This window comes from Canis aureus, chromosome 12 (assembly GCF_053574225.1).
Source record: "Canis aureus isolate CA01 chromosome 12, VMU_Caureus_v.1.0, whole genome shotgun sequence".
Lineage (NCBI taxonomy): Eukaryota > Metazoa > Chordata > Mammalia > Carnivora > Canidae > Canis > Canis aureus.
The window spans coordinates 5,453,500-5,475,520 of record NC_135622.1 but is presented as its reverse complement, the minus strand read 5'-3'; the positions used below and the strand labels follow the sequence as shown (position 1 = coordinate 5,475,520).

The following is a 22,021-nucleotide window of genomic DNA, read 5'->3' as shown; positions in this document are numbered from 1 at the left end:
AACCGAGTGTATGAAAAACAAGTATTACATATAGCCAACAAAATTTTTAAGCATTTACATTCCTATAAGGGTTGAAAACATAAGTCCTTAAAAATTGGTTTAGCTTTATTATTATAAGCAAAAAAGCTCCAAACAATACAAAAATCCTGTGGACTTGTCCTATCTTATTTTGCAAAAGATTACTACTGAAGACTTAATGAGTGTCCATCAGGTGAGAAGCATGTTAGTTACCTCCTCCATGATTCTCAGCTTCCCCATGCTAGTTCTCATGATTATCTCAGAAAGGCACAGGCCCGTGGTGTCTTTTGTATTGTCTACAATTTCCAGGATTCCAAAGGGAGTACCACTGATCAGGCACCAGGAGACATGGCCTACTGGCACACACTGAGCATTCACCATAGCCAACTCTAAGAACAAGGTGTTCCCAAACTCCCTCACCTCTTTATTCTGCTGTGTTTGTTGCCACCTCCAGCGCCGTTTTAATGCTTCCTTCTCGGCTCCTTTCTCCATCAGCGCATACAAAGCTTTCCGTAGCATCAAGTCCCGATCATGGAAACCCCACATGCCTGCAGCAAGAAAACATACCAATAGGACACCTTACCTTGACTTACCTTTACTAATTATGATGCATATGTCCTAGCATGAAGGAAATCAGGCTGAAGGCCAGATTCAAAGAAACTCCTGTGACTCAGGGGAGAGGTACTTAACCATGACAGAAAATGTGTTCCTACTCTGGAGGTTCAGATACTTTGAGAACTTACAAGTGGGAGATATACCACATCCTACAAACTCCTGACAGAAAGTTCCTTACTCATGACACAAGTCTAACAAACTAAAATACATGGTGGCAGTATAGAAGATGGGTCTGGCACATGGCAATCACCATCAAAGCTGGAGGGATGGTTGGAAAATGAGGACTTTTTTAAAATCTAAGGCAAAAAACATATTGAATTATAAATAAGTTTTATAATTAAACAAATCTCACAAAAACCAATGAAAGCATATCTTTTTTATACAGCAAAAGAATAAATATGAAGTATAATGATAGACACACATAGCTCTACCCTGCTTACATACTTGCTGCTCACTACTTCTGGGGGTAGCTCTCAGAGTGGGACCCACACTAAAGCATGTGTTCTCCATATGCTCTCTGAACAAGACTGAAAAACCAGGGCAGGGCTCTCTTCCATCTCTTGCATCGCATGCCCATACCCATGCGCGCACGCAGACACACACACAAACACAGACACACACATACACACTATGCCATCATTTCTGCCTAAGATCAAGGTTAGCGGATTAAGTCCTGCACATGAGATTTAATTCCATTGCTTCCTTTCTGAGGGTACGGAACACCATTTTCAAAACTTACCTAGAGAGGCTGCATGCAGGAGGCAGTTTCCATCCCCAGTAGTTGCCAAAGGAAGCAGCCTCTGGCAGGTAGGGTCCACACTCACCCACCAGTTCAAACGCCCTACAGAAACAAGAAAAGGAGAGGAGTAGATTATCCATAAAGTCCTTCCCACTTCTCTAACTCTAAAAAAGACTCCAAACTTGCCTCCTCCAGGAAGCCTACCCAGAATAAAACCATCTCTGTTACTCCTTATATCTTCCTCACTAATGCCTAATGAATCAGAATCTAGAGAGCATGATTGGTTAGATCAGCAGTTCTTACATGGGGACCACTGATCTAACCAATATCCAAGAGGACATTTGGCAGTATCTGGAAATGCTGTTTTGTTGTCACAACTGGAGGAGGGATGCATCTAGTGGGTAGAGACTAGAGAGATTACTAAACATAATATATCATATCAGGCCGCTTGCACAACCAAATTATCTGGTCCTAAATGTCAACAATGCTGAGATTGAGCCACTCTGGATTAGATGATGAGGCCAAGGTCATAGGTGGAAATCTGTGTTGGCTTCTTGGCTGGCTCTGATGTCTTCCCTCTGGTCAGGAGACCAGTAAATAATATAACAATGAAACTCAGCACAAAAACATCATCACTAAAAGAAAAATAACCCAAAGCATGTATTCACAGAGTCACGTAAGTATCATCGCATATATGACTGCGTGGCAACTTGTATGTGATATGACTTTAAAGATATAAGCAACAAGACAAAGCATATGAAACACCTAAGAAAATGAGTCTCAATTCTGTATAGTCATCCCACAATTGCCAATCCGTTATTCATAGAAGAAAAATATTTCATGAATCATGCTTAAAAAGTCTTCTTGAATTACTAAAAAGTTAATAGAAAAAAACTAACCTATAATCTCACTAGCTAGAACCTGCTAACTTTTTAAGAAAGTATTAAATAGATCCACACAGATACTATAGAAGGGTACAAATGAAAAATGAAAGCTTGTTTCCCATGCCCCCAACTCCCAGCCCCCATCTTTCTTCCAAGGAATTTTAATACCTGACTAGCTTTTTCCATAATTTCCAGCAGCCTCACCCCACTATGTTAACCAATTTTAACAGTAATTTAAGACAAACACAATTGTAAAGGTAAATATATCTTCAGAGAAAGGCTCATATAAACAAATGGCACTTTTAAATTAATCACCGGTGTACATCAGCTATAATATTGGTATTTTCTGATCACAAACATGTTCCAGAGCCAATTTTGATTCATTCGTATTTTCTTCCCCATGTATGGATTTTTAGGTATGGATTCCTGGGCCTTTCATGTGCATATCTGGTTTGCCTTCCACCAAATAGAAATTTCCAGGAGAAAGTATTTAATTTATGTCCTGAAAAGAAGCACCTAACTCAGTATATGTGTTGATCTGACTGACACTTGCAGTCAGATCCCACACTTAGATTGGGAGCTACTGGTTAAGGCCAGGCCCTCCACGTGGCTGCCTACAGGTAAAGAGCAGAGGGAAGAACCTGGGGAAAAGCAGCATTCACTGACCTGCCTGTTCCAAGGCAACCAGCATGGACTGTTCAATAAGGTCTCTCTCTATGAAGCTGCGGAAGTCTTCATTGTACACAGTGAGATCTGGAAGCTGGAAGGCACAGATGGGCATTTCCAGGGGGTGCTCACTGCTCCCCCCACCCCCACCATTGGAGGAGACATGGGACCGGGCCAGGGAAACAATGCTGGAGCTGGCGTGGGAGATGCCCCTAGACAGGCGTTTTTCTGCAATGAGAAACGGAGTTACCTTAGAACATACACAGCCCAAAGAACATCCCACTCATGTGGTGATGATTACCTAACAAGGGTTACCTCTTTCAGTCAGGGAAAACCTATAAGTCCAACTGGCTACCAAATTTCCCAACCCGCTTTCTCAAACCAAATACAATTGGAGAAATATAGAAAGTAGCATTTTTTTAAGCACTTATATTGGCACCAAATATACATTCCTCTTTCTACCTTTTTTAAGAGAATTTGCCTGAACTTCTCCCCATGACTCTGTCTTCTTTTATTTCCATTTCCCAACATAATAGGGACTCATTCATTTGGAAACTTGATCACTGGTAGGAAAAAGAGGGAATAAGAGAAATGGGGTTGCATTTGGCTAGACTGAATCAAATAATCACTCTGATGATTTTCATCATTTTGGAGACTATAAAGAAGAATTACCATTATAGAAAATTAATGATTTTTTTAAATTTTTTTTAAATTAATGATTTTCTTTTTTTTTTTTTTTTTAATTTTTTATTTATTTATGATAGTTACACAGTGAGAGAGAGAGAGGCAGAGACACAGGCAGAGGGAGAAACAGGCTCCATGCTCCGGGAGCCTAACGTGGGATTCGATCACGGGTCTCCAGGATCGCACCCTGGGCCCAAAGGCAGGCGCCAAACCGCTGCGCCACCCAGGGATCCCAAATTAATGATTTTCTAATGAAATCTTACACAGCTGGGAACTTTCTTATTTACCATCAATAACATTTATATACATTTTTTTAAAAGTGTATTTCGTTTTTATTTTTTTTTTTTTTAATTTTTATTTATTTGATAGTCACACACACAGAGAGAGAGAGAGAGAGGCAGAGACACAGGCAGAGGGAGAAGCAGGCTCCATGCACCGGGAGCCCGACGTGGGATTCGATCCCGGGTCTCCAGGATCGCGCCCTGGGCCAAAGGCAGGCGCCAAACCACTGCGCCACCCAGGGATCCCTATATACATTATTTACTACAACTTTTCTGGATACTCCTATTTATCAGAAATATATAGGTGCAGTCATTCTCACTTAGCATGCTACAGACAAAGACAGTAGACAGGCCCCCAAATTATTTCACTTGTTTTTTATTACATGGCACTTAAAATCCCCCGATAGTCTGTGATCATAATCTGTTCAAGTGCCATATTACAATTCATTTGCATGACTTATGTGAAGATTATCAAAAGAGCTAAAAATTGCGTTGGGAAGCAGTTCTTAATCCAATACTTGCCAGAGAGGATGTACAAAGTAAGTTAAGAGTTGTCTAAAGTTATTTTATAGTGATGTTATTTTTTAAACTGCGTTTTTAGGTATTCAGAAAGTATCATAAGCCCATGGTAAAAAGTCAAAATACTACCAAAAGATGTAAAGTATTACAAAGAAATCTCCCCCTTATTCAAAATTTCTAATTCCTTCTCCAGAGGAAATCCTTTTGGATCCTTCTAGAATTTTCTATGCACACAGAAGCACATATAGCTTTGGGTGGTTCAGTCAGCTAAGAGATTGACTCTTGGTTTCAGCTCAGGTCGTGATCTCAAGGTCATGAAATCAAGCCCTGCATGGGGCTCTCTGAGCTTAACAAGGAGTCAGCTTGGAACCCTCTCTCCCTCTCCCTGAGCCCCTCCCCCCTGCTCTAATTCTCTGTAAAATAAATCTAAAATTTTAAAAAGCATGTATAGCTTTTAAAATCATTTCAAAAAACATAAACAAGAACATACTGTGCATCTTACCTTTCTCAACAGATTTTATAGACTTTTCTAAAACAACACATCAAGTTCTACCTAATTCTTTCCAGTGGCTGCAGAGTATGCCACAACATACACAATTTTAATTTAACTGCTCCTCTACTAATGGACATTAAGTTGTTTTCAAGCTTTAACTCTCAAGCTTTACACTGCATATGTGTCCATTTGCATTTATTTGTTTAAAGGACATATATATACTCACGTGCACATACATATATATGATAAATTCCTAAAAATCAAATTGCTGAGTCAGAGTATATACATTCATTTTAAAATTTTGCTACATACTGACAAATATTAACCAAAGAGGTGGATGGCAGTGATCCTTTGAATTCTACCTTTATGGACTTAAACTTGACAACTAGGTTGTTCTCTTTCATCCATTTCTCTCCCAGATCTGAAAAAGGCCTTTGTACAGGGTAATACAAATGATGCAGTGGGACAGTGCGGGCCTCCCGCACTGAGGCAGACTGAGGCCACCTCTAATCAGTCTGTCAGGGGAGCAGAGGAAGGAAGAGGATCATCTGTGAAGGATGACTCCATTTAGCAGTGCCCTCCCTTCCTCTCTACTCCATCTACAGAAACACCCCTCAGTTACCCCAGTACCTTGAATGACATCATCCTGCCGCTGCAGCGTGGGTCGGGGAGGACGGGCAGACTCTCGATCTGAAAACCCTTTTTCAGGGGTCCTGGAGCCACCACTCCCTTCACTAAAGGGTGGGGGCAGGTTCCCAGCATGGACTTGACGTAGCTGTTCAAAATCACTGAGGGCAGCACTCACGTCCCAATTCTTTCCTGGCAAGAGACAAATCAAAACTTGAATTGGGTACTCAGAGTACAGGGAAACTGTGGAAAAACCTAGAATAATCACCCAAACCATCCTCTCAAAACTAGCAAATAAAATTTATGTATACTTCCACCATTCTCCTGTTTCTTATTGTGCTTTAATTTTCTTAACACTTTAGTCTACAATACAACAATCTATTTACCTGTTGTCTATTTCCTAAGTCAGCTTTGTGAGCATTGAATCTTTGTGTCTCTGAACTAAAAGGGCCCTCAGAGACCACAGATAAAACAAAAGCAGCCTAAAGAAGAGTGACTTGCCTAAATGTAAAGCTAGTTTGCACCAAGGAAAAGTGTGACTAAAAGCCCAGGTCTCTCAATTCTGAAATCCAGAGAGTTCTTAGCCTAGACCTAAACCATCTGAAATTATATAAAAAGGTATAGGTGTGTGCATTTTCCTAAAGAAAAAGAGCTGACAGCTGTCATCAGATTACCAAAAGAAAATGGTAACTGCCTGGCCTCAAATTTAAGAATCACTACTCTCCTGAAGAAAAGATCTTAAATGATAGACTTGTCATATATTTTATGACTGTTCACACTTCTATTCTATTCCATCTGATACCCACTTAATTCAATTCCTATCACCCACTGTCCCACCTCCAATCCACTCTAAAGTATCCCATGAGATTAATCTTTCCAAAGCACAGTTCTGATCATTTCAGTTCCAGTATCAAAACTGCTGCTTGTCACTGCCTACAGAATAAATTCTAGGTTCCTATGTCTGACATTCAAGGCTTTCTATGACCTGGCCTACTTTTCCAACCTTTTCCCTGTGCTTCAATTTTCCTGGTTGTGAAAGTGGAGATGATTCCACATAGGAATGTTACGAAGATCAAATGAATTAAAAACACTGGTACACAGTAAGTTTTTTTATATGCATTTATTGCTGTTGCTGTGATGTCTTGTTATTACTATAATTCCTCAGTTTTAGCTACACGAATCATTAATACCTGATGAATTTACTTCTGACCCATTACATTCATCATTTGTTCCAACTTCCTTTGCTCACATGGCTTCAGTCAGTCTGGCCTCTTTGTTACCCCTATACATATGCTACAACTGTTCCCACCTATGGCCTTTCCAACAACTGTCCCAACTGCCTGGAAGGCTCTCTCCCCAGTTTATCTACACAGACAACTCTTCATCTCCTTCAGGTATTTGTTCAAATGTCACATCCTTAATAAGGCCTGCTTGACTACCCAAGTAAAAATCACAACCTACCCTCATCACATAGCACTTCACATCTTAAAATATACTTCACAATGATTTGGTTATCATGCTTATTATTTATTGACTGTCTTGCTGGAACATAAGGGCAGGGATTTTTGTTTTGTTTTGTTCAAGTACCTAGAACGTGGCATATAGTAGGTACTCAATAAATATTTGTTGAAGAATGAAGGCCTTTTGTCTTGACTCAACAAATCAATGAATGAATGTTTACCATACAGCTGGAAATACAGAACATTATACTGAACACTGGCCCTGTATTTGTAACTGTGTGGTAAACCTCTGAAAAACAGGCCCTAACAACCAATTTGCCCATCTTGTCCAAAATGGGATATCCATCATCTTCCTTCCTTCCTTCCTTCCTTCCTCCCTTCCTTCCCTTCCTTTCCTTCCTTTCCTTCTTTCCTTCCTTCCTATTACCTTCCTTCCTTCCTTCCTTCCACTCCTCCTTCGATATTCCCCAAACCAGTAATGGCATCACAAGCCCTCTAGGCCAGAAAATTCAGTCACCTTCAGTTCCTCACTACTGAGACCCAATTCGTTTTCCGCCCTCACTATCTAGTCAATGTTTGCACTCATGGAACATCTCTCAAATCTGTTCATGTCCATTTTTACTGTCACTGTCCCCATAAAAGTCCTCATGATCATCCCCTGGTCTCTGGGAGGGGCTTGGCTAATCTCCCTTCCCCTAACATGTCCTCTTTCGAATTTGTTCTTTACACTATAAACCAAAGTTAACTTTTAAAGGAAAAAGCAAGAGAGAAAGACAGAGACAGGGAGAAAATGAAGATCAAACCCTTTGATTTCCCTTCTAAATTCTATCTTAAATCCATCCACTTTTCTCCCTACAGCTACCACAGCAGTTCAAGCCACCATCATCTCTCACCTCAACTGTGGCAACTGTCTTAATTGGGTTGATCACTTCTCTGGCCACCTTCCAACCTGTTCCATAACCTTCAACCAAAATTCAAATCCCATCACTTCACTCCCCTGATTACAATCCTTCACCAGCTTCCCCCTGAACACAGAATGACATTTAAACTTCTTACCACAGTCTACAAAGGGCCCCATATTCTGCTTCCTGCCTTTCTACCCATTTCCTACCACTCTTGCCCCACTCTTTCTACCCAGTGCCAAACTCTGTTTCACTTTATGTCCTTGTACAAGCTTCTGTATCAACACTCTCCTCTTATCCCTTTTGCCTTGCTACTCCCACATACCCTTCTGGGTTCAGCTCAAATGTCACTTCCTTAGAAAGGCCTTTCTATACCCTGTATCTAAAATTAGGTTTCTCTCTTACACTTCCATAGTACCTCAACTTTTCCTTCATAGCACAGAAGTGTGTGCACGTGTGTGTGAGACAGATTAAACAAATATTAATTGTAACATAATTGTTAAAAGCCAGCCTCTGAAAACAGATGGCCTATGTTCAAATTCCACTTAACTTCTCTGAACTTCAGTTTTTAAAATCATAAAAGTGGGATAATAAAACCTATATTGCAGAGTGATTGTAAGAATAAAACAATGTATCTATCTCAAGTACCTCACACATATTGAACACATGTTACAAGAGTACAAGAGGAAGAAGAAGCATTTGAGCTGAATCCAGAAGGATGAGGAGAATTTCTAAAGAAAAATGGAGGAAGGGACACTGCTGACTTAGAAAACAACTTAACGTGACCAGGGAAAGGTGACAAGTTGGGCCAGGCTGAAGAAGAAGAAGAAGATAGTAGGAGATAAAAAATGTCAGTCAAGGGCAGAGTCACACTGAATTAGCAAACTGGAGTTTAAACCCAGATCTTCCATTTCCTAAAAGGTGGAAGCAAATGTCAAACTGTCATACTTTGCTAAGCGATGACGATCTAAAACATTAGAATATATGCTAAGAACTTGCCCCTCTCTCCTCAGGCTTACCCAGTTTTGTCATTATATAGTTCCATCATCAAAAAACATCTGTTAATTATGACTCCAAACAAAGAATCCTACTGACATAATTCCAAGCCTTAAGGACCTTAAAATCTAGAATGTTCACGCTTATGTGTACATACAGATAGAAATAAACATGGCAGCATAATAAAAATATTAACTTAATTCACTCTACATGGAATCACCCCAAATTAGGGAAGGCAAGAAACAAAACCACAAATGATCCGAAATACAAAAATCCCAAAGCTGTTTATATATAAAGAGGAAGACTTACACATCTAGAATTATGCTTTTAGTGGATTTATATAAAATTTCACTTGCATTACCTAAGCATATATTCACAGTGAATTTAACTTTTCAAGGAGAAAAGGGAATTTTGCACTTTAAAATTATGTTAAGTCATACACAGGTAGATTATTAGAAGCAATTTAAACGTAAGGTCTGTCATAAAGTATTTTTCTGATCACCTTAATTGTTCCAAGTCATCTTAACAATAAACATGGCATTGACTTTCTCTCTTCTCATTTTCCATTTTCTCATTTTCCTCGTGACTCCTTACCTTCCAGGAGATCTCGGGCCAGCCCAGGCTCTGCACCTGTGGAACGGACAAAATCTGACAGGACAGCATCCATGTCCAGGGTCATGTGATCATTAAATACTTTCAGGCAGCTGAGGTAGGGTGGACATAGATCAAAATTCAGGCCTCTACCTGAGGAGGAAATAAATACATAAGGCTCAAATTATACTGAAATAGGATGATCATAGCCCAATTTCTGCAGCTTCCTAACCAAATGGAGAAACTATCCCGGCTCATTTATTTCAGCTGTATTTATTATAAAGTGCAACCTTTAGTTTCCTAATTCCTCATTAAATTCTTCTAAATTAATCACAAAACTTAATGTCATTCTGAATAATGCTTTTCTTCTACCTTTCTAGAGTATTCCATTTCCATCCATCAGGTTGCTTATCGAAATTAATGGAAGAAAGCAGCAGACTAACCACCCGGAAGAACTCCCCACCTTGTTTTATTTCCTTCCTGGCACCTGATATAAACTGAAATTATTTTAGTAGGTTACTGTCTACCCTCCTCCTCTAATATGTAAGTTTCTTGAAAGCCGAGTGCTTGTGTGTCTTATTCACTAATGTGTCCTCAGCATGTATCACTTGATACGTGCACAGTGCGTGGCATAGAGGCCCTCAGTAAATATTTGCTGAATGAATGGATAAACGAACAAATGAATACTATATACTGAATAACTTTAGAGCTGACTAGTGTTCTGAGGCTAGCTGAGGATGTAGAAGGAGCAAGCTGATAGCTAAAACTACTCACAATAAAATAAGCTATTACACAAAGCAGAGTGGAGATCTCAAAGGTACACAAAAGTCCATTTTTGTCCACTAATTTCATGAACCCAGGAAACATGCCTTTCTCCACCATGGACAAATGAGCCAAATATCCACCATGGACAAACGAGCCAAATAAGTTCACCTGAAAAAGATCTCTTTCAGACTTGACTTTGGCAGAAACTCTGTCCCTGACTTGATAGCCTGGCACCAATCCACATTCCTCTAAAGTTAGCAGTTCCAGCTGAGGAAGCAGTAGCAGAGTAAAGAACGATCTCTAACCAAATTCTGCCACATTAGACAGGTTTACAGTTCTCTGAAGAGGGCTTGCTGCTAAAATAACCCTAACACACCTGCCCTACCACACCCACCAATTCCTTGCCTTTTAGAGAAGGCCAAAAGTAGAATTCTCAAAGGTAAAAAAGGTGACTCTGGTGACACACTGCAGAAACATCTCCTCCTAAACAATCTTAAGTCTAAGGGTGACTCAGATACCTTTTCTTCAAACGTCCCCCAACCCCAGGACAAAACTTGTTTAGTGGTATGATTGGATCATGATTTTCTGCATTCCTTAGAAATATTAAGGCAAATAAACAGCAATGATTTGTGGATCATAAAACCAGTAAGTCACTAACTTGAGTATAGGGACATGTTTTATTCCTATTCATAGCCCCAACAACTAGCATCTAACACAGCACCTACAATATTGTAGCAGTCAATAAATGCCTGATGAGTAAATGATTAAATGACTAAGTGAACCTCCACATCAGCCACTACCAAATTTTTGGCTTAACTTGGCAGATGAGAAAGTCCAGGGTCCTTCATACTTCCTATCACCTTTCTATTTCTAAGAGTCTACCCTGGTCTTAACCACCCTGGTCAAATTACTTACAGGGTTTCAGTTGCAGACTGAATTCAATGGATTCGATGACCTTTAAGGTCCTTTCCAGGTTTAAAAAATGAAACTCTCCTGTTCTCTATAGCCTCATAAACCATGATCCTGACATTTAGTTTAGTTGATGCATTGTCAATGTCTAATTTCCTCCCATTCTTCCACAATTGTCAGAAAAGGCTGCCGATAACATAAGGAACTTTGGGCCTAGCATACCTCAAATTCAAAATGTTAGGTTATAAAATAAATTAGTTCCTTACATCTTATACAAGAATTAAATTCCTTCAGAATTCATAAATGAATGGTTTCTCCCTCCCCTAATACAGACAAGAATTTCTTCTCCAAGCCCATTTTAGTTACTGTCTTAGAGGTCACAAGAGATGGTTGCAGCCCAAATAACTTGAAAGCATGACTAATCCAAAACCAAGAGCATAACTGCAAAATGAATTTCAATCCTCTCTCTTTTAAAAAAAAAAATATGCAAAGGAACTTAGTAAAGCCATTTTAATAACTGACAGACTGTGGGAGATACAGGGTAGGCACACAAATAGCAATCAGCAAAAAAGATGCTCAGCAGAAGAGAGAGTTGATTAAGCCATAGGCATGTAGGCAATTTTGCAGCCAGACATAGGCTCCTGTGACTGAGAAAGCCAGTAAGAACCACCAATGTCACAGCATCATAGATCTCATTTGCCAACATAGTAGGTCATTTTTCCAAAAATTATTTTCGAGAAGTAATTTAGAGATCCAGCATGATCTAGAATGACTTGCTAAGAAATTCAAAAAAGCACTAAACCAAACTTCTTGGCAGCACATTCTTATATTTGATGCTTCCAGGTAGAGACCACAGACTCCACCCTAACCCCATCCAACAGATGAGGACAGTAGCTTTTGTTACATCACCACCAACACCTGGCTTGAGCTTCTCAAATTCCAAATGGGAAATATCCACAACATGGACTAGCACGCACGTCCTTGGCTCTGTCTCAGCACACAGGAAGGAAAAAAAGAAAATACTGGCTTTCAAACTTTCAAACGAAACAGAGGAGGCACTCAAACATCTGTTGATTGAATGGTGTTTAGACAAACCTCAATTAGGTCAAAACTCTCCAATCCTCCAACTGGATGAGACGTTAGTGATTACTTAATCCAATGCTTGCCCTCATGTAGAAATCTTTCTATTACATCTCTGACAGAGAAATCACCCAGTCTCTACATGGATACAAGTTTTGTTGGAAAACTCAATCCTTTGCCACGATGTCCCTCTTACTGTTGGACAGTTCTAAGAGTTAGAAAACACTTTTCCTAAACTAAATGACCAGACCACCTCTGTAACTTCTGTAAGTTCCAACACCTCTGTAACTTCCACCTCTGTAACTGTAACTTCCACCTAACAGCCTCTGTTCTCTTCTCCAGAACAGTAAAATCTGTAACTTCCTCTGTAACTTCCACCTAACAGCCTAGCCTCTGTTCTCTTCTCCAGAACAATAAAATCTGCTCCCAGGAATGATGGCATTTTCATAAAAAAGAATTAGAGAAAGCATTTCTTCACATAAAACTGTGTTTACAAATAGAGGAACAAATAGGCTTGAAAAATCAGGTGGGTTGTCCAAAGTCTGAACCCAGATATTTTGGACACATGTTCGACTGCCCACACTGCCTCCCAAGGTACTAGGACATTACCGGACCCCCAAACAGCACTGATTCATTCATTCATTCATTCATTCATTCATTTATTTATTTATTTATTTATTTTATATAGAGAGGCAGAGACACAGGAGGAGGGAGAAACAGGCTGTATCCCAGGAGCCCGACGTGGGACTCGATCCCGGGACTCCAGGATCGTGCCCTGGGCCAAAGGCAGGGAGCCACCCAGGGATCCCCCAGCACTGATTCTTACTCACTGACTTCTTCCACATAGGAAAGGGCTGTGCTTATCTCTCATATTTATTAAAGAGTTAGACACCTGCCTTCTATCACTCTCACTTTAAATCCTACCATTTTCCTCAGCAATTTCAACAGCCACCTACATAATCCATCCAATGTTTCTGCTGTAAGAGTTTTATAATCTCATCAACTGCAAAGACCTTCATCTCTACTCCAGCACCTCATTCCTGGGTCCTGCCATCTCCTAAAACTGCTCCACCTCTCTTTTTTCAACATCAGAAATCTTACTTTGGCTACAATCTCACTTCCTTCCAGCTTTCCTTCTCTACTACTAAGCCTGCTCTCTTATCTCAAGATATCCTCACCTCAGACTAAGACAGCCAATTCCTTAACCACCTTATTCACTAATTCAACAAAAATCATGGAATGCCTACTATGTGTTAGGTACACTATGATTAGCATTAGAAACAAAAGTGAACTAGACAGACACAATCTTTATCCTCACAAAGATTCCAGTGGAGAAAAAAACCCACAAAATTTCACTGAAAATTGTAATAAAGAAATGCTGGAGGGGCGCCTAGGTGCCCCTGTGCCTGCCTTCGGCTCAAGTCATGATCCTGGAGTCTGGGGATCAAGACCCACATTGGGCTCCCTGCTCAGTGGGCGGCCTGCTTTTCCCTCTGCCCCTCACCCCTCTCATGCTCTCTCTCACTCTCAAATAAATAAAATCTTTTTAAAAAGGAGAGAGAAAGAAAGAAAGAAATGCTGCAGAGATGGGTGTTATCTCCTACAGGAAGTCAGAAAAAGCTTTCCCAAGGAAGTGACAGGAATTACAGGGACAAACTGGGAAAGGAAGAATGCTTAAGCAGGGGAAACATCTATCAATGTTCTGTGGCAGGAAGAAACATAGAGGTGAAAATGGTACAAAGTAAGGGTTAAGAGGGAGCTTAATGGACCCTGTTAAACATTGAGATTTTATCCTAAAAGTAATGAAAAGCCATTGATCAGTTGTAAGTAGGGGCAGGACATGACCAGATTTGAAGTATTAAAAGATCTCCCTGGCTGTAATGAGAAGAGTGTGGAAGGAACACAAGTAGATTTAGGGAAGATTGGTTGGGAAATTATTGCAAAGACATAACAGTGAGCTGGACTAGGATGACAGCAGTGACGACAGAGAAAAAATGGATAGATGTCACTTTGTCCCTTCTTGCCAACTGAGTATGAATCCAATAACTGACCATTTATTTTCCAGTAAAAACTTAGTTCTGCTATTCTTCTATTTCATCTGCCCAACCTGGGTGACTCCCACATTCAACTTCTCTGTTACTACCTGGGGCTAGTAAGCAAGATCAGATCACATAACCATACAGAGCATCCCAACTACAAATAAATCGTATTCAGTCTCATTACTTTCAAGGAAATACTTGTCTTCTGTTTGCCTCTGGTTCAAGTCAACCAATCTTGTCAGCCACTCTCCCACACCTCCACCACTCTCCTACCCAATCCTTATCACCTCCCTCACTCCTGACATATGACTTGCCTCCAACTTCACAGAAAACATTATGAAGCAAGAGGAGTTCTTTCAGGTTTCCTCCCCAGTCCCTACCCCGCCAGCTTCTCTTCTCCCCACCTCACAAAACTCCCTAAAATCAACCACATTCACTGATGCTATTTTCTTGCCTTAGATGCAGTCCTCAACCTACCAAAATGTGCTTCTACTGAAGGAGAATGACACTGACTTACAATAATATCACAATTATCCTTACTGCTTATCTAAAGTGATCTCTTTGTAGCATGTGATACTGATCACTCTTCCTGCCTCTCTGGCTCTACATCTTGTCACCTTTGTGGACTCCTCTTCCTAAAAAGGTTAGTGCACCAAGGTTCTACCTCAGGCCTTCCATATTTTCAATTTAGATCATCTCCATGAGAAGTTTCATTCTTGCCCCTGATAACTTCAATGTATTTGGAGTCCCAAACTCTCCAGCTTACCTGGGAATCCCACATAACACTTCAAACTCAACACATAAAATACATGAGTTCAATCTCTGTCCTTCCTCCTTTCAAACTACTCCTCTTCCAGTATTGCCTATTCTAGCAAATGGTACCATCATCTCCCCTAATATCCAAGTCACAAAAGCCTGGGAGCCACCCTGGACTTCTCTCTTATCTTATCCTCATTCACAAATAATCTTTTATGAAGTTTTACTAATTTTCCCTTTAAAATTTCCCAAATCCATAGCACACTCTCCATAAGCTACAACTCTTTTATTCTCTCTCAGGCTTTGATAACCTGGACTCCAGGGAACAGCTTCCTAATCTCTCTTTTCCTCTCTCCAGCCATTGGTTGCTGGTAGAGGCTGATCAATCTGAAATGCAAATAGGTATAGCTCGCTGCTCTAAATTCTTCAATGACTAAAGCATAAGATCCCTTCACAATTGGGCTCTACCTAACCCTCTGGCCTCATTCACCTGCCACCATTCCCCTTCCTCTCCAGGTAGTTCTCCAAGTATCCCATGTGCTTATACTTCAGTTCCTTTGTCCATGTTGTTCCCGCTGCTTGGGAGGACTTGTGGTCTAGCAGGTGAATTCTTCTTTATCCTATAGGGTTAACTGAAGTACTACCTCACTTGTAAAACTTTCTCGGCTTCCAAATGTAAACTGCCCACTTCCTCCTTGCTGCTGCACCTGGCACTCTACTTCCATAATGTTATTTATCACACCACTGAGTACTTGTGTTTATTTACATGTTTGTCTCCCCACTAAACCAGGAGCAATTTGAGAGCAGGAATCTTGTCTTGTTCACCCTGTATCCCTAATACCTAAGCGCCTGGTAGGTACTCAATTTGTGTTCAGATAAACTAAACCGTATTTGTACAGTACCCCATGGTATGCATACATGTGGACATGTGCATGCGCGCGCAAACACACACGCATACACACACCAGTACTGCTGATAATCAGATAATCAGTGTTGTAAACAGGCAGATCTAAAACAGTGGCTCAACTGAAAGACACTGGCTTCAGATTGTTAAAGATCTTATTTGCAACAGATTTCTCTTCCTAAACGTTGTTTACCCAGACTAACATTACAGTCTGCATGCTCTGTGTGCCCAACTACTTCGTAACAGAGAAAAGTGACCCAAAATTAAATACTGATTATAGAGAAGTTATGTTAAAGTGTCTTAAAAACCATTGACCCTACATTTTCTCATCTACTACATCCCCCAGCATCCACATTCTCACACTATACCTCCTCCCAGTCCCACATGCACTACAGCTGTGCCCAAGTCCCCTCTGACTCCTCCCAAAACTCACTGGAAAACCACAACATTCAAGACTGTCAAGAATTTTCAAAGGTCAGAGACTCCTCCACGTCTATGATGTCAGTCCCAAGGAATCCAGATAGGGAGAGAGCGGAGGGACAAAAACTCTTAGAAATTTCACACAATTCTTGGTTAGGTGGGAGGGAAAAACCAAAGACTCCCTTGGCAGATTGTTTTTAATTAATATGGGTCCTTACAAGTAAAAGAAACAAAATACAGCCTTCTTCAAAAAACAAGGGGGGGGGGATCCCTGGGTGGCGCAGCGGTTTGGCGCCTGTCTTTGGCCTAGGGCGCGATCCTGGAGACCCAGGATCGATTCCCACATCGGGCTCCCGGTGCATGGAGCCTGCTTCTCCCTCTGCCTGTGTCTCTGCCTCTCCTTCTCTCTCTGTGACTATCATAAATAAATAAAAATTTAAAAATATATATTTAAAAAAAAAAAAAAAACAACAAGGGGGGGGGGGGGAATATGACCCAACTCCATACCAAGGAGACCTATGTAGACCTATATTACAACCCAGAGATAGAAAGAAGTGAAAGGGAGTAATATGTGTTAAAGCTGCAGGCATTCTTTCATTTTAACTTCCAAGGAACTCTAGGAGGTTTATTTGGATGGTTAACCCTATCACATAGATGAGGTTGCTAAAGCTCACAAAGGTTAGGTAATCCACTCAAGATCATAAAGGTAAAAAGTGCCAGAGCCAGGATTTTCACAAAGCCAGCCTATCTGACTCAAGACTAGACCCTTATCCTACAGCACCCCCAGCCCAGGGAGGACTAAGAAAACGTGTGACACCCATCCATGCGCCAGTCTCCCTGTTGCAACTCCTTTCAGCAGCACAATGAGAGAGAGAACTGGCTCTGGATTCAGAGACAGATTCAAGTTCAAATATCAGTCTACCAGGATGCTTGGATAGCTCAGTGGTTGAGTGTCTGCCTTCAGCCCAGGGCGTGATTCTGGGGTCCCAGGAGCGAGTCCCACTGCATGGAGCCTGCTTCTCCCTCTGCCTGTGTCTCTGCCTATTTCTCTGTCTCTCATGAATAAATAAATAAAATCTTAAAAAAAAAAAAAATACCAGTCTACCTACTAAGGGCTGTGCTATGGGTAAATAACAGAACCATTTTGTGCCTCCAGTTCTTCATGTATAAAATGGGGAAAATATCTGCATTTCAGACCTCTTGTTAGGATTAAATAACTGAATGTACATTATGGCGGTACCAAGCACATAGCAAGTCCTCAAAAATGGTCAGTTGCCTTCCTACTGCCTTATTCCCCCCATATACTCTGCCTCATTCCACTGTTGCCCAATATAGCCCCTGTATATTTCCTCCAGAAGCTCCCTCTACCCCTCCCAAAAAAACCTCCAGCTATCTCGAAGTTATTGTCAACACATGCACACAGGACCCAGTCTATCATTCTCATTCCAATGTCTTTCAACTCCTTGAGCCTCCAAGAAAACGTCATAAAAGGACTCCTTTGGTTGTACCTTCTACCAGATGGTCCCTCAAGCAAAATAACAACAAAAGAAAACTGTCTGTCCTCTCCTAGATGTACAGACACAGCTAAATAGCTCACTCATTCCCAAATTTCCAGGGAGAGTAAAGATACACATATTTGCTGAAATTGTAATGTCTTTTTTCTTAACTACTTTTTTTTTTAAGATTTTATTTATTCATTCATGAGAGACACAGAGAGAGAAGCAGAGACACAGGCAGAGGGAGAAGCAGGCTCCCTGCGGGGAGCCCAATTTGCAACTTGATCCCAGGACCCCAGGATCATGACCCAAGCCAAAGGCAGACGCTCAAACACTAAGCCACCCAGGTGCCCCTGAAATTCTAATGTCTTAATCAGTCCTACCTCCCCACCTTTATCCCTTACTACTCTACCCATTCCAAATTCAAAGATTTTATAATATTCTCTTAATATCATGCATGTTGTCTATTTTTTGGGGGGTAAAATGTTTACATCCCCTCCTACTCACCATGCACAATTCTGGGTTGTTTTCTACCTCCATCACAGTATATACTCGAGGAATAGCCACTTTCTCTCTCTAAATCAAACTTAAAAGAAAAAACTCAACCCAAAGACTCAATCATATAATGTACCATTCCCAATTTATTAGTTTACCATATGCTATTGTGGATATATACCAGGAAGAACTAAAGAATCAGCTCCATGGCTTTAACACTACTACTAATATGTGCATTTCAGAACAAGATTTAACTATTTTTTCAAGAAATTTCTTTTTTTTTCTGAGACCTACAAATAGCAAAATGAATCTCTAAGAGATAAATCCATTAACAGCCTAACACTAACATAAAGATCAGGGAGTTCACAGAGAACTCCTTATGAATTGGCATTTGTCTTTTCAGTGCTACTGATAAAAGGCTCCTTGGATTACAGTTACTTGGGAAATTTAATAATTCAGAAGATGTGTACAATGGAAGTGACCTTTAGAATAATAAGGGCAGAGAGTCATAGAGAAAGTCTGTTATTATAAAATTGGCACAACAGTAACTTGAATAGAAACAAAAATCATATTAATGTTGATTTGTTTAGATCCAGACCAGTATTTCTATTTGCCACACACAACAGATTTTTTCTTTCCTTTCAGCTTGGGTCAAATATAGTTCAAGGTTTGATTCTCAATACATTCAACTTTTAAAAGAATAGTCTGGGGGCGCCTGGGTGGCTCAGTCAGTTTAAGTGCCCTGGAGTCCAAAGATTAAACCCTACAACCAATCCCTACGTTGTCCAATCCGTACAACGGGCTCCCTGCTCATCAGGGAGTCTGCTTCTCCCCATCTCTGCCCCTCCCCCTGCTCCTTCTCTCTCTCTCTCCCACTCATACTCTCTCTCTCTCTAAAATAAATAAATAAAATCTTTTAAAAAATAGTGTGTAAAAATAAAAGTTCTCCTTAGGCCATTAAAGAATCTGATTGCTACACTTTTGACATGAGAGAAAAAATAAATACTACAAATCAAGAGGCTAGTCCAATAATAGTAAAACACATTCTCTAGACTCAAGTCACATTTAGTAGCTGACAGTCTTTTCTCCCTTTGATTTCTAACCACTGGTCATTTCACTGTCAATTAGAGAACCTCTATTCAAAAAAAAAAAAAAAGAACCTCTATTCAAGGAGAGAAATAGTGGGAGGAAAAAAATTCTAATTATGAACTATCTACAACTAGCTATCCATAGGAAATTCATTTTGTAAACTTCCGGTAAATTAACTTCCTTCAGCACACAACTACTAATTTTTTTAAAGCCCTAAACAATTAGAAAAGGAAATTTGTCCTTTATAAAATTATATAACCCCACCCAAAGAAAGATACTTTTTTTTTGTTTTGTTTTGTTTTGTTTTGTTTTTATGATAGTCACACAGAGAGAGAGAGAGGCAGAGACACAGGCAGAGGGAGAAGCAGGCTCCATGCACCGGGAGCCCGACATGGGATTCGATCCTGGGTCTCCAGGATCGCGCCCTGGGCCAAAGGCAGGCGCCAAACCGCTGCGCCACCCAGGGATCCCAAGAAAGATACTTTTTATTACTATGTTTAAAATTCTCCATCTGTAAGTTCCATAGTTCATTTATCCTAGTCATATCTAGACCTCATTTGAACTCCAGGCCCAGTATGTGCAACATTCACTGTCACCTGCTGTTATCACATACTGCCTTGTAGTATTAGTTGGCTTTCCTGATACTTGCATCTTAGGTCTCCAATTTGACTATCAGTCATTCAATCAAAATTTACCAAGCTGGGTCCACCATGTACCAGGCACTGCTCTGGAGCCTTGGAGATAGATATAAATGAAGAAGAGAAGCCACAGTCCTACCTTCAGGGCACTCCAGTCTGCTGGGAAAAATCTAAACATGTCATTTATGCCCAATGGGGTAGGAAGAGGTTTAAGAACAACTAGTTTACCTGGATGGGTGGGGGAAGTTTCTCAAGCTGGTTTTCTAAGGATGTGTAAGAGATCCTCAGGCTGGAAAACGAGATATATTCCAAACAGAATTAAAATCCCTGAGGTTAGCACCTTTCTTTTATATTTTAAAAAATTCTAAACAGGCCTAAAAGATTGCTTGGCACATAGTAGATGCCTAACAAAATTTGTAGTTCTAAGTTATTCATACTAGTCCATGTGTATGGATGATTGACAGTTAATCTATATTTGAAACAGGCTTGTGAATTATTTATTGGTTTCAAATGTCATCATCTACCCCACTGATACATATAATCAAGGTCTACATGGAACAAATACAACTGTACAGCTGTCTGTTCACTAAAAATTACTTTTATTTTGCTGTAATTTTTGTTTTCATAGCACTTTCACAAATATGACCTCAATAAGAATTCTAAAAATTAAATACTCCTTTTGAGATTTTTAATCCCCTCTTTTCTGATGGAAAATACATACAGACAGGGAAACTTACAAAGCTTAAATGATACCCAGAGAGCAAGAAGTTTGGATCTAGGTATTCTGAGTTTGAATTATAGGGTTTGTCAATTCTATAGGCATTTATGGCGAAATCCAATCAGTCTAGCCATGCAAGCTCAACAGACTAAAGAATTATTTAATATTTTGCTTTTAAAAATACTATCCATATTCATCCACACTACTGTCCCCATCCTCCCCACTCACCACTAACTCCACCAATACACACATATTTCTATTTCCAAGTTGGAGTTAGGAAGCAGAAACTCCAACCCAGGATATCCTGAGACCCAAATAATTTTGGGTCTCTTTCATTTGTATAGGTTGTGCCATTTGTGGTAATAATTTTTCTTTTAGGGACACCTAGGTGGCTGAGTGGTTGAGTGTCTGCCTTTGGCTCGGGGCATGATCCTGGGGTCCTGGGATCAAGTCCCACATTGGGCTCCCCACCAGGAGCCTGCTTCTCCCTCTGCCTATGTCTCTGCCCTCTCTCTGTGTGCCTCTCATGAATAAATAAATAAATAAATAAATAAATAAATAAATAAATCTTTAAAAAATAATAATAATTTTTCTTTTAAAAGCAACCAAGCCTCACGCAACTGGGTGGCTCAGCTGGTTAAGTATCTGACTTGATTTTGGCTCAGGGATCTTAGGGTTGTGAGATGGAGCCCTGTGTCCGGCTCCATGCTAGGTGTGGAGGCTGCTCAAGATTCTCTCTTTCCCTCTCTCTGGAGGTGGACAGGACAGGGGCCATCACACACTCTCTCATTCTAAAAACAAACTTATAAACTGTACTCAGCACAGAGTCTACTTGCCTCTCTCCCACCCCTTCTGCTCTTCTCCCTGTGCTCTCTCTCAAATTTTTTAAATAAAATTTAAAATAAAAGCAACCGAGCCTCTTATATTTAAACATATGAAATTAGTTATAAGCATATAACATAATCTGACAATTCTAGTCTACCTGGGAATACAAACTATACATTTCTATTTTTACATAATTAACCTTGCACATTCGGGTCTAATGTGGAACAAGTCTGGTGATGAGGTGCAGAAAGTCAGTCTATTTTCCTTGTTTGGTACTTTGGAATTATGGACTTTAGAACCAGGACATCAGAGATCACTTCATTCCATACCCTCAAATTACAGATGAGAACACTGAGAACCAGGTGAGGGAGATTAAATGACTTGCCCAAAGTCACAGAGCTAACTATAGTGC

The 22,021-nt window shown here is 40.3% G+C and overlaps 1 protein-coding gene across 4 annotated transcripts in view; it reads right to left on the bottom strand.

Moving 5' to 3' along the window:
- Window positions 1–22,021, bottom strand: part of OTUD7B (OTU deubiquitinase 7B) — a 55,420-nt gene that overhangs the window by 14,326 nt on the left and 19,073 nt on the right. The window contains exons 2-6 of one of the 4 annotated variants that reach the window (XM_077842452.1): window positions 9,479–9,628; window positions 5,530–5,718; window positions 2,923–3,150; window positions 1,373–1,474; window positions 439–566 (exon numbers count right to left, since the gene is read on the bottom strand). In XM_077842452.1, coding sequence (XP_077698578.1) covers window positions 439–566; window positions 1,373–1,474; window positions 2,923–3,150; window positions 5,530–5,718; window positions 9,479–9,563 — 732 coding nt within the window. In that variant the 5' untranslated portion in view covers window positions 9,564–9,628. Of the gene's footprint in view, window positions 1–438; window positions 567–1,372; window positions 1,475–2,922; window positions 3,151–5,529; window positions 5,719–9,478; window positions 9,629–22,021 lie in introns of those variants that run through there. The other 3 variants (XM_077842451.1, XM_077842453.1, XM_077842454.1) reach the window with 3 other exon arrangements.